The sequence below is a fragment of the Vespa mandarinia genome, chromosome 4 (genome assembly GCF_050613455.1).
Source record: "Vespa mandarinia isolate Hongniang chromosome 4, ASM5061345v1, whole genome shotgun sequence".
NCBI classification, from domain to species: domain Eukaryota; kingdom Metazoa; phylum Arthropoda; class Insecta; order Hymenoptera; family Vespidae; genus Vespa; species Vespa mandarinia.
Window position 1 is genome coordinate 9,260,186 of NC_140813.1, and position 13,508 is coordinate 9,273,693.

A 13,508-nucleotide genomic window follows, 5' to 3' on the forward strand; every position below is an offset into this window, starting at 1 on the left:
TATCAATTTAATAAATCTTTCTAAAACTTCTGTGCGCAACCTCCGTACAAAGCCAGTGGTTCTCATTGAATTTTCTAACGACATCTTTAACGCTTCTATCGAACATAAAAAATATTATTATCGAAGTATACGGATATTTAATTATATTTTAGAGATTGATGTAAATCGTTTTGAAAGTATTATATTATTATTCTCTTTATTAAATAATATTTAGATTATAGTATATATAGGTCAAGGCGAGTATATAATAAGTATATTTAGATCGAAATAACGATTTCACTCACATTTGAGATTACTTTTTGTCTCATCATTATAGCGGAATATTATCGTTATTTCACATCGTCGTTACTACGTCGATATTACGTAACTGGTTGTTCCTAACAATCAAAAAAACCTGAGCGAACAACTGATGAACGGTCTTTCCGTCAAACGTATATATACTCATCTACATAGACACTTTCTAACAGCGTAGTAGCGTTATTCAGTGTTTCTCTTTCGAAGGCAAGTTCTATCGATAAAATTCTTGAGGTCACGTAAGTATCATATTATTTTTTATAAATTAAATATAATTTCTTCTTCGTTAATTATCAGCCATTAATTTCTTTTGTTCGTTTTTTTTTTTTTTTTTTGGTTTTATTTACCATAGTAAATGATAAATAATACGTATTTGCGCAATATTTTAATCTCTGTAGATAGATTCAAGCTGACTGTACTTTTAACGCGAGTCATGAGTATTATAATAACTAAATAAATAAATTGTTTGATTAGCCTTCAAAATAATCGTGGTTCTAAAATACCGAATGAATATAAAACGTTGTTACTTCATTAAGGAAATATATTTTATATTTTGCTTTGAAATATATATATTACTTTGTCAATTCATTCTCAATGTTGATGAAAAATTATTTTGTTTAAATCGTTTATACGGAATGTGCGAGATCTGAAAATAACTGAAAGGATAAAATTGTTATGGTTTATGATAGATCGTTCATTATCGCAATGATAATTAAAATACTTTTGTAAATAAAGTAATATCGTGTGAAATATTTAAATTTGAAAACAGCGCGAAATCTTAAAGAGAATAGAATTTTATTGGGAATGTTTGTTTAGCAGATATCAGTATTTATATTGACGACTTTACTAAAAATATTTCGTTCGTTATCTCTTTCGATTATTTGAATTAGGTTTTTCTCTACGCCATTGAACGAACGAAGTGAACTCTTGACGATTAAGTAGTAGGTGGTGCTAGAACGGTGAACATGGATAAAGAAAGTTTTGAATTTTCCATCGATCGTGGCGGCACCTTCACTGACGTCTACGCGAAATGTCCTAGCGGGAAAATTAGAGTTATGAAATTATTATCCGTTGATCCTGCTAATTACGAGGACGCACCACGCGAAGGAATTCGTAGGATACTCGAACAGGTGCTTAAGATTTATATATTTATTTTTATCACTATATATATATATATATAAATTTATATTATATATTTATATAATAAATTATTTATATGTATTTTTATATTATATATTTATATGTTATATTATATATTCATATTTTCTATTATATATTATATATAATATATTATATGTATTATAGTTTTATATTATATATTTATATTTTATATTATATATTATATATAATATATTATATATATTATAGTTTTATATTATATATTTACATTTTATATTATATATTATATATAATATATTATATATATTATAGTTTTATATTATATATTTACATTTTATATTATATATTATATATAATATATTATATATATTATAGTTTTATATTATATATTTATACTTATATCATTTATTAACTTAACTATTAATTGTTATGTCTCATTTGAAATATTGTAATTATTATCAAATAAGTCATAATTTCTGTTTACTTCATTAGATAATATTTCTCTGAAGAAATTAATTTTAACTTAAAGATATTATCTGTGTCATTGTAAAAATAATGACGAACAATAAAATTTTAGGAAACTGGAGTAAAAATGAATGGTGAAGTGGATACTTCTAAGATAGCTTGGATTCGAATGGGAACGACGGTAGCTACGAACGCGTTATTAGAACGCAAAGGTGCTAAAATGGCCTTATTGATAAATGAAGGTTTCAAGGATCTTCTTTTTATTGGCAATCAAGCGAGACCAAACATTTTTGATTTAGTTGGTATAATTAGAGAATAATTATTTATTTATTAGAAAATTTTTAAGAAATAATCAAATGTATGATTATCATCGCAGGAAATAGTGACACCAGAAGTTTTGTATGAGAGAGTAGTTGAAGTAAGATGCAGAGTGATACCAGCATTGCCAGGAAGATGTCAACTCGTTAAAGATTCTTGGAGAAAAGTGAAAGGTTCTACAGGAGAAGATTTATATGTAACGCAAGAATTAAACGAAGAGAAATTAAAAGAAGATCTGTTGGAATTGAAACAATTAGGAATCGAAAGCATCGCTGTAGTTTTGGCGCACAGTTACACGTTAGTTTTGATAATTATCAGAGTTATATATTAAAAAAAGATATTTTGTATGTGTATCTATGAAGTTGAATATATTATTATTTTGTTCATAATCAATTAAGAATTTTATTGATAAATCATATTTTAGATATGCTGAGCATGAAATCAGAGTTGGGGAATTGGCTAAAGAAATTGGATTTTCTCAAATATCTCTTTCTCACCAAGTGATGCCAATGACTAGGATCGTTTCACGAGGATTTACGACTTGTGCTGATGCTTATTTGACACCGCACATCAAACAATATCTGCAGGTATAAACAATATCAATAATGCCATCTAATAAAAATTGAAAACTTTAGTTTTGATTTTTTATTCTTTTCATTTATTTTCTTTTTCTAGGGATTTTCCTCGAGATTTAAAGACAATTTGAAAGGTGTTAACGTTTTATTCATGCAAAGCGATGGTGGATTAACTCCTATGAATTCGTAAGTTTAATCTTCTAAAGGAAACAATATCAAAGTTTTGTTAATAAAATTTATTCGAATTTAGATTTAACGGATCACGAGCCATATTGTCTGGTCCAGCTGGCGGTGTTGTTGGATATGCCATGACAACTTATGGTAAAGAAACTGATTTACCTGTAATCGGCTTCGATATGGGAGGAACTTCAACTGATGTCAGTCGTTATGGTGGAAGTTATGAACACGTTTACGAAAGCACCACGGCTGGTGTAACGATACAAGCGGCTCAGGTATATATATATATAAAAAACAAAAAAAAAGGCGAAAAGATAATTATAATAATTTCATATTAAAAAACCGTATTTGTTCTGAAAAAAATTTCTACTCATTTAATTCTTAAATACATGTGATTCTAGAATTACAATATATTAATAAATTTTTTATAGTAAAATAACTTATTTAATTAAATTTAAAAACTTATTTATTATACAGTTTATAAAAAAAAAAAATATATATATATATATATTAATAATATAATATTTCTAAATTTTTTTGCTTTATAATATTTACTTCAATAGCTGATATATATTTATTTTTCATAACAATTTCCATAAACAAAAATCATGTTTAATCATAATAATTGGTTCGATTAAAAAATTAAATTGGCTTGAAGTTGGACGTGAATACTGTTGCGGCTGGAGGCGGATCGATGCTTTTCTTCAGGTCGGGTCTTTTCGAAGTAGGACCTGAAAGTGCTGGAGCCCATCCAGGACCTGCTTGTTATAAGAAAAACGGTCCATTGGCAGTAACTGATGCAAATTTAGCTTTGGGTCGGTTACTTCCTGAATATTTTCCACAGATTTTTGGTCCTAACGAGAACGAACCCTTGGACAAATTTCGGACGATGGAAGCTTTTGAGAAACTAACAAATGAGGTTGACTCATAAAACTTTTTATTTCACGAAGAAAATTTTACGATCGAATTAATATAAAAATCAATATTTCGATATTATTACAGATCAATGAATTTTTGATAAATGAAGGTTTAAGATCTGAATTCAATAAAATGACGATCGAAGAAGTTGCAATGGGATTTATAAAAGTAGCTAATGAAACTATGTGTCGACCAATTCGTGCTCTAACACAGGTATTATTTTTTAACGTCTGTTCGACGCTGGATCATGAAAAAAATTTAATACTGATATTGCTTTTTTCAATTAGGCTAAGGGTTACGATACATCACGTCACATTTTAGCATGTTTTGGTGGTGCTGGTGGTCAACATGCGTGTGCTATTGCTCGTTCACTCGGTATGAGTACCGTTTTTGTTCACAAGTATGCTGGAATTTTGTCCGCATATGGTATGGCTTTGGCAGATGTTGTGGAAGAAGCGCAGGAACCCAGTGCTGAGACATATGAAAAAAGTAATTGTTTAAACGTCAAGATTTCGAACTATTAGATTTTTATGATAAATTCATTAACTGTTAAATTGTCAATTTAGATTCTTTTCAACGATTGGACGAACGTTTAGATATTCTCGCAGCAAGAGCAAGAAAGAAATTGGCTCAACAAGGTTTCGATCAACTTCAGATACACGTAGAATCATTTTTACATTTACGTTACGAAGGTACCGATTGTGCTCTAATGTGTTCACCAAAACTTGATTCTGAAAATTCTTTGGATTCACCAAAACACGGCGATTTTCTTACAACATTCTTAGAACGGTTCTTAGATTTACATTATAATTTTGCAATCGATTATATACTTTTGTTGAATCAATACAACGTTAAATTTATCGTAGATATCAAACAGAATTTGGGTTCACTATGCCTAATCGAAAGATTTTGATAAACGATATCAGAGTTCGTGGAATAGGAAGGACAACGATAATCGAGGATAAAATTCTACCTTCGTTCTCTAAACCTGCAAAACCAGAAAAAGTGAGTCCTATCTTCAATAGTTCATAAAATAATAATAATAATAATAATAATAATAATAATAATAATAATAATAATAATAATAATAATTATAGTAATGTTTAAAGGCATGAGTAAACTATTCGTTTCTAATTCTTTAGCCAATTATAAAACTTTATTTTATAAATAAATTTATTTATGAAAAGTCTATTTATGAAAAATTTGTTCAATCGACGAAAACAACCAACTATTTTTTTGGAAGTTAATTTATTAATTTTATGGATTATTAATGTCTAAAAGAGACGAGTAAAGTGTACATCGTTATTTTTATATACAATTGAATTTTTAATATTATTGAAAAATTTCGTTTGTTTCAGTTGTCTATGGTGTACTTCGAAGGAGGATATCAAGACACTAAAATTTTCCAATTGAGTTCTCTTTTACCAGGACACGTTATAGAAGGTCCTGCGATTATTATGGACAGTTTAAGTACTCTGTTAATAGAACCCGATTGTACAGCATTTATTACTTCCAAAGGAGATATTAAAATTACTATTGGCAAAGGAATTCGTACAAAAGTTACAACCGATTTGGACACCATTCAACTTAGTATTTTTTCTCATCGTTTCATGAGTATCGCCGAACAAATGGGAAGGTAAATTTATTAAAATTTATTTAATGATATTTATAATAAGGACGACTTATCAAAAAAAAAAAAAAGTTTTTTATAAATACATTGTTTAGAATTTTACAAAGAACGTCTATCTCGACAAACATCAAAGAAAGATTAGACTTTTCTTGCGCTGTGTTTGGTCCAGATGGTGGTCTTGTTTCGAACGCTCCACATATACCAGTTCACTTGGGTGCTATGCAAGAAACAGTTCAGTATCAAATGAAAGCTTTTAAAGGCAAATTTACACGAGGTGATGTGATACTTTCTAATCATCCTTCGGCTGGTGGTTCTCATCTTCCAGATCTCACTGTAATAACACCTGTATTTTATAGGTAAATTATCATCATTCATTATCATTCATATTTGCAATAAAAAAATTTACAAAGAATTTAATTTTGTACGATTTGTGATTAAATAAATTTCATAGAGATATTGAACAACCGGTATTCTTTGTGGCCAGTCGGGGTCATCATGCTGATATAGGTGGAATAACACCTGGTTCGATGCCACCACATTCGACCATGTTGATTCAAGTAAAATTAACATTTTATTTATAATTGATAAAATAAGAATTGTGTCACAATTATTTTATTTATCTCAATAGGAAGGTGCAACGTTTAAGAGTTTTCTACTCGTTCACAAAGGTGTTTTTCGGGAGAAAGAATTAACCGAGGCTTTGATGGAACCTGGTAAAATTCCAGGAAATTCAGGCACCAGAAATCTTTCTGATAATTTGAGCGATCTCAAAGCACAAATAGCTGCTAACCACAGAGTAAGTTAAAGAAACTTATATACATATTATATTTTGTAACATATGTACGTATATTACATTACAAATGTATACGTATATATATATGTGGAATATAATAATTAATTATTTTTCTAACGCGTTTGTTATTCGTTTAAAGGGAACGCAATTGGTGAATGAACTGATCGATATTTATGGCCTTGACGTTGTTCAAGCGTACATGGGTCACATTCAACAAAACGCCGAACTTGCTGTTAGAGATATGCTGAAGTTGGTCGGTAATAAAGTACTTCGGGATAGTGGGAGTAGCAGCGTCACTGCCGTCGATTATCTCGACGATGGTAGCCGGATTAAGTTGCGATTAGACTTTGACGTTGAGAAGGGTGAAGCAGTTTGTGATTTCACGTGAGTTCAAACTCATTATCTTACTCGTTAGCTTTTGAATTCATAAATCTACGAAGTTTGAAATTTTCAAAATTCCTATTAATTTTATTTAGTGGCACTGGATACGAAGTTTGGGGTAATTGCAATGCACCGCGTGCTGTAACACTTTCGGCACTTATTTATTGTCTCAGATCTATCGTTGGACGTGACGTACCGTTGAATCAAGTGAGAAACATAACGTGGAACAAATAATCTCTACAATCCCGTTCAAATTCATTCATGAGATTTATCCTTTCATAGGGATGCTTGAAACCTGTCAAAGTTATTATTCCCAAGGGTTCTCTTCTGGATCCCTCTGAGGAAGCTGCTGTAGTCGGTGGTAATGTTTTGACCTCTCAACGAGTCGTTGATGTTGTTCTGCAAGCTTTCGGAGCTTGTGCAGCTTCTCAAGGATGTATGAACAATATAACACTTGGTACAGTCGAATGGGGTTATTACGAAACTGTTGCTGGTGGTAGTGGAGCTGTAAGAGAATCATACGTTATAGAATCATTTCATTTATATAACGAGCAATACACTTTTATATGTTTTTTCCTATTCTTTTTTTTTTAATGCTTCTAAACAAGGAATCAAATACTTTGTAAGACATTACGCTTATTCATTTTTTTTTCTACTTACTCTATTATTTTTCTGTAAAATGCATATAATAATGCATTAGAAATAATGATAGAAACACATGTATAATATAAAGGGTCCAACATGGGATGGTAGAGGTGGCGTTCACACACACATGACCAACACAAGAATTACCGATCCAGAAATATTAGAACTACGTTATCCGGTGATACTAAACAAATTTTCTCTTCGTCCTGGAACCGGTGGTGAGGGTGCACATCGTGGTGGTGATGGTGTCATACGAGAAATGACTTTCAGGTTCGTTGAGATGTATTTTGAAGAAATTATTTTTGATTTTGGAAACAATGTGAAAGTAAAAGTAGATGAGCATGAACTTCAAAGCATTCGAAACTTAAAATAAAACATACTTTCTATATTTCGAATGTCTTTTTTTAGAGCACCAATGACGTTGTCTGTATTAACTGAAAGACGAGTCCATTGTCCTCCAGGCTTAGCGGGTGGTTCACCGGGTGCTCGTGGCAAAAATACTCTCAGAAAGATGGATGGCAGAATGATCAGTTTAGGTCCGAAAACTGCGGTGCCCGTTCACGCTGGGGTAAGGCTAATCTATTTTTATCATCATAGTCAATTTTCACGATTACTTAAGAGACATTGTGCCTTGATTTATTTTAAAGTTTCTCTATCTCCATCGTTCCATTTGTCATTTCAATGTATTTCACATTTCGTTTAATCGCATGCCACAGATATATTGAATTGAAGCTATGAATATTAAAACAATCATTTATATTATTCTGATAGCAATTATCATCAGATATCATTGACACATGTATTTATTCTAATTAATGAAATATCAAATTTTTTATATTGAATTGCTAATTAGATTTCCTTTTAATTTGCCAATATAAATTTAGGATAAAATTTCTGAAGTATTTTATTTATTTATTTCTTGTTCTTTTCTTTTCTCTTTAAAAAGAAAAGTTAATTCTTTTATTTTAACATATAAGAAAATTGTCGAATTTTAGTGTCAAAAGGATGAAACTAATCAAAGTAGTCAAGTAAAATGTATATTGTGTTATTTGAATATAGTGTAGAAAAAAAAGGATAAGAACTTGTAGAGTAATAGCTTTGCGAGATTTTCGACACGTAGACTTTTTAAAATTCACATGAGAGATGAGCAAAAAGAGTAAGGAAAGATAAAAATATATATGTATATATAAGGGGAGAAAAAGAGAGAGAGAGAGAGAGAGAGAGAGAGAGAGAGAGGGAGAGAGAGAGAGAAAGATAGGAAGGACAGCAGTATTCAGGGTTTTTATGTAGCCTCGTAAAGATTTTATCTCAGTAGATACGATCTGTCTTTCCTGTCTGCTCTTAAAAATCTCACCGGAGCTACCAGCGTATGCGTTTTCGGATAAAGAACGACATCATTTTCGTAAAGTTTATGTCTATTATTAGATAACGATCGACGTTTACGTAATGCACCATTTTCCCAAAAAAAAAAAAAAAAAAAAAAAAAAAAAGAAATTGCTATCTTCTTTAAAAACGTATAAATGAACTTTGAAATTATTTTTATACAAACCAAATGTATCTGTTAATTTATTATTTCCTTGTTATAATATGAATAAAAGCAGTATGATAACATTCTTGAAAATTTTGCTTAATTATTTTCTTTCGGATCGTCGACAAAAATTTCATTAACCAGTAAATTTTTAATTTCAACTATGAAGATCTCTATTTACTTTTTACTCTTTCTTAGCGACTTGTATGAAAACTATGTAAGTTACGTTACTATCCGATTCAGCATTGGAAACTTCTTCTACTTGTCCATTCGAGTCTACACGAGTAGTAAAAGCTTTAAGATTTATCAGAGCAGCAATAATCTCATCTCCATCCACGGATCTTATACAGTTTTGTCCGTCAAGCTTCCACGATTGATGTGTAAAAGTAGAGATCTCAAAGGATCGCTACTTTCTCTCTCTCTCTTTCTCTCTGTCTCTTTTTTCTCTCTTTTTTCTTCCTTCTTTTTTTTCATAGTCACTCCAAGACATTTTATTCTCGGTTTTTCATTTAACGCTCTTACTTCCGAATAGAAATTATGTTGCTGAAAACAACTAACAAATTTTCTCTCTCTCTCTCTCTCTCTCTCTCTCTCTCTCTCTCTCTTTCTCTTTCTTTCTCTGTCTGTCTCGCATTTATTTGTAAATTTAAAAATGATATACCTAGTTATTATATTCGAAAGGGATATTTATGAATATTTAAAATATTTTCTTGTCTTATTTCTATTTTCATTCTTTTAATTTCAAATTAAATTTGAAAAAGAAATCGGTTCACGAAAGTAAAAAATTTCTTATAAATTTTGTTATAGTATTAAATAATATCGGCATGTAATTAGGATTGATTTGTTGAAAATTTAAAAAACAAAATATGAATAAAAAAAATCTAAAAACTAAAAATATATATATATATATATAAACGTACGTATGCACGCATGTACGCACACACGCACACGCACACGCACACGCACACGCACACGCACACGCACACGCACACGCACACGCACACGCACACGCACGCGCACACACACATACATACATATCAAAATTATAATAAAATAATATAATGATAATGACAAGAATATTCTATTATTATTTTTGTATATGATATAACATCGCAGGTAATAGTAGTAATGTGGACATCAGAGTATCAAAAATGTAAAGCAACGATATAATGAAAAAAAGGTAAAAAAATGGAGTCTCATATTTTACAGGATAGCTTCATCTTAGAAACACCTGGTGGAGGTGGTTATGGTTCCCATGATACAAAGCAGCCATTTTTTACGAGGGCAGCATCTCGAACGTTCCTGGAACGTGGAAGCGTTTTCGAGTATAGAAAAGCTCAGGAATCTGTATAACGCAAAGTTAAGTCCTAGAAAATCGATTTAATCTATTCGTTACATCACTGGTTCTGAGTTACTCATCGTTTAGCGCTTCTTCGTATCAAATGTGCGTGTATGTATCTATGAAAGTTTATATAGCTAGCTAAGAGAATTTGGTAATAGTTACTTACGAAGTATGCACCTGGAAGGAAGAGGAAAGTGGGAGAGAGGGATTATCGGTAGTTTGATACACTTGAAAGGATATCTCAACGTATACGACAGGTTTAGGAAGTTTAGTTTAACTTTGATAGGAAGAATGTGTCGTTCTGGATAGATAATAAATTTCAAAGAAAATTATTATTATTGTATATTTTATTGAAATAATCGAAATATTTATAATAAGATAGATTTTAATTGTGATAATTATGTTCTTTATATAATATGCTAATATTGTTACAATAAAATTTATTGTATCGCTTTGATTTATATTTATTTTTAAAATACTATAAATATCTCGAATCTTCACAAATGAATAATTAATATATTACATACACGCAAATAATTTATTTCTTATTCGATTAATTATTTCGATTTATTATATTTTTTTTTTTCAGTTTTCTTCGATCTTTAAGGATTTAATCCAGGTAAGTGAGAAAATTCAAAAGAAGTCTCCGTTAAGTTCGATATTTCCATTTCATTGAACAGCTTTTATTATTCTCAGGCAAGATGAATCTATTAATTCGTTCGCATAAATATGGTCGCTATGTAAATTGTCTTTAAGGCTTTTCAAATTCAAATTAAGAAATATGAAGATTATTAATTATACGGATGATCGAACGTGTCAATTCGTAGCTATATTAAATTTGTCGTGGTTAATTCGCTCATCAGATTTACTAGCTCGTTCGATTTGCGATGGTCCCACGGAAATGGTCTCTTCGTCTCTCTTCCATTTCCGGTTCGAGTAATTACTATTACTGCTCATAATGTCATCACGGTGACCTACATATGAGAGGCGCATAGGATGGTCTTTGTAATTGCCTATCGATGAAATAACCTTTGAGAATCCGCTAAGTGCAGGCTTTTACGTTAGGCGATATCGTTCTAAGGTAATAACGATTATGTTAATGATCGTAATAACGATTAAAACGTTCTTGATCGTGGCTTCATAAAATTAAACGCATATAATATTTATATACACACATATATATATATATATATGTATATATATATATATTTCCTTTATATTTATTTTATCCTCTAATTTGATTAATGAAAAATAAAGCTTTTACGATAGTGTTCACTTTTCAAACAATTTTAATATTTATATGATTATAATAATATTAATGATTAGAAATATTAATGATTAGAAATATTTATGATTGTTATTCATAAAATTAAATGCACATTAAATGTATGTATGTAATATATACGTATTTGGATATTAATAAATTTTATATTCTCTTATTATCGTTAAATGGAAAATCACATTTTTACGATGGTTATATTTTTAAAAATACTTTTACAAAATGTAATTTCAAGTATTTTTCTATAAAAGTTATTTCGTATTTGAGATACAAAGGAACAAAGAAGATAACGCACGAAATAGACACTGAAGCCACTGCATTAGGATTCAAGGGAGGTGCAAAAGGTTCGTTCACAATTAGTCGAATTGAATGAGCGTCTAATATCATTGCGATTACGTGCTACAACTGAGCAGTTTCTAAAAAAAGGAAAAAAAAAAAAAAGAAGAAAACCATTGTAGCTTTCTTTTATTCGATTCCTCTCGTGAAAGGAAGAAAATTTTTGTCGACGATAACGAAGAATCAAGTGAGTCCCTTCGAGACAATTTAGGACTGATTGCGGAATTCAAAGATCATTTGTTCGATCGTATAACGAATCCTTATTCATGCCTAGAAAATTCTCGAAACTTTTAACACGTTATGTTTCTGTTAGGTATTTTTATTAAGAAAATAAAAAGAAAAATATTTAGATAAATGTCTCTGTATTGTGATTGTTACGTTTAGATGTGACCGTTTTGTTTTTATTTTTTTTATGCTTCGTTTTTTCTTTGTTTTGTTTAGGACATCAGTCCCTTACTGTCGTAGGTCGTAGAAAAAAAGATATGCCTTATGTAAGTTACTTTTACGTTTAGTTTTCTTTTGAGCTTCTTTATATAAACTTTCTTTATATAAATTAACATATAATTATATTTATTTTATTTTTATTAAAATCAGACGAAAACTCTCTTTCAAATTTTTTTTTATATGTATATGTATACAACTATCATTAACAATTGATTAAAGTATAAAGTAGGCTATCATTTTGTTCCGGATTGTATATATATACATATATATATATGTATTATATATATAATATGTATACAATATATATTATATTATACAATATATATATACAATATATATTATATATATATATATATATATATATATATATATATATTAAGTAACACGTAATTATATTTATTTTACTTTGATTTAAATCAATTAAAAATCTAATATGACTGATATTAATAGGTTTAAAATCCAATAGTATTTTTATTGATTAGGTCGAATAATTAAATATCATTAATGATTCGAAGAGAAGTTTTATAAAAAAAAAAAAAAAAAAAGAAAAAAAAGAAAAAATGATAAAAAATTATTTATTTTCATTTCTTTTGATATAATTCGATTTAATTAGATGAAAATAAGTAAGAATGCAAGCCATAAAAAGGATCTCGTTATACGGTAACTCTCGTTACGCGAGTTTGAAGACATTGAAATGTTCTTTGAGACGTGACAATAAAGTTGACGGGTGTCTAGTTATCACCGATTCTCGTATTCCCTTCGTAACTACTTTTCTTCTTCGTCGAATGGTACAAAGGACCAGTTCGGTTTCTCGTGAATTATTCGAACGTCATTCTTACGAATGAAATTTATATATACTTTCTTGAAAAACTTTCTTGAAAAACTTTCTTGTCGATCCAATAAAAATGTAAACTATAATTTCATTTCTTAATCTTATTTTTTTTTTTTAAATAATTAATATTAATTTAATTAATTTATACGTTTTACTGAACGACAAGAAAGACGAGTAGATCCAAAACAAAAGTTTTTTTTGTTAGTTCAATATTATTATCTTTTCTTTTCTTTTTTTATCATATTATTAATTGGATCGAAAAGACAATCGATCGCGATTTTATCAATTAAAGTTAATAACTATTCAATTTCTTCCTTTTATTTTTTTGCATTTCATAATTGATTATATTTAAATGTAAGTCGTAATCTTGATAACAAATTCGTATATGCCATTTATCGAATCGGATTTTCTTTGATATTTACAATTTGAATT

The 13,508-nt window shown here is 29.3% G+C and overlaps 1 protein-coding gene across 1 annotated transcript; it reads left to right on the plus strand.

Annotated features, from left to right (window-relative positions):
- Positions 1 to 383: 383 nt before the first annotated feature.
- On the plus strand, positions 384 to 10,586 carry LOC118443121 (5-oxoprolinase). Its single transcript, XM_035869632.2, has 22 exons — positions 384 to 533; positions 1,185 to 1,424; positions 1,991 to 2,176; positions 2,255 to 2,493; positions 2,621 to 2,783; positions 2,872 to 2,957; positions 3,022 to 3,223; positions 3,607 to 3,867; positions 3,951 to 4,079; positions 4,154 to 4,355; positions 4,433 to 4,655; positions 4,733 to 4,871; positions 5,225 to 5,502; positions 5,592 to 5,852; positions 5,948 to 6,053; positions 6,125 to 6,292; positions 6,429 to 6,673; positions 6,766 to 6,877; positions 6,953 to 7,177; positions 7,404 to 7,585; positions 7,724 to 7,883; positions 10,053 to 10,586. Exons 2-22 carry the CDS (start codon positions 1,260 to 1,262, stop codon positions 10,194 to 10,196), a joined length of 3,876 nt encoding a protein of 1,291 aa, XP_035725525.2. The 5' UTR covers positions 384 to 533; positions 1,185 to 1,259; the 3' UTR covers positions 10,197 to 10,586.
- The last annotated feature ends 2,922 nt before the right edge of the window (positions 10,587 to 13,508 follow it).

What these genes read in the sequence shown, in the direction of transcription:
- LOC118443121 (XM_035869632.2), top strand. Translation starts at nt 1,260, where the DNA reads ATGGATAAAGAAAGTTTTGAATTTTCCATCGATCGTGGCGGCACCTTC. An exon ending in TTGAGAAACTAACAAATGAG is followed by an intron (nt 3,868 to 3,950) that starts GTTGACTCATAA and finishes ATATTATTACAG; the next exon opens with ATCAATGAATTTTTGATAAA. An exon ending in AACCTGCAAAACCAGAAAAA is followed by an intron (nt 4,872 to 5,224) that starts GTGAGTCCTATC and finishes CGTTTGTTTCAG; the next exon opens with TTGTCTATGGTGTACTTCGA.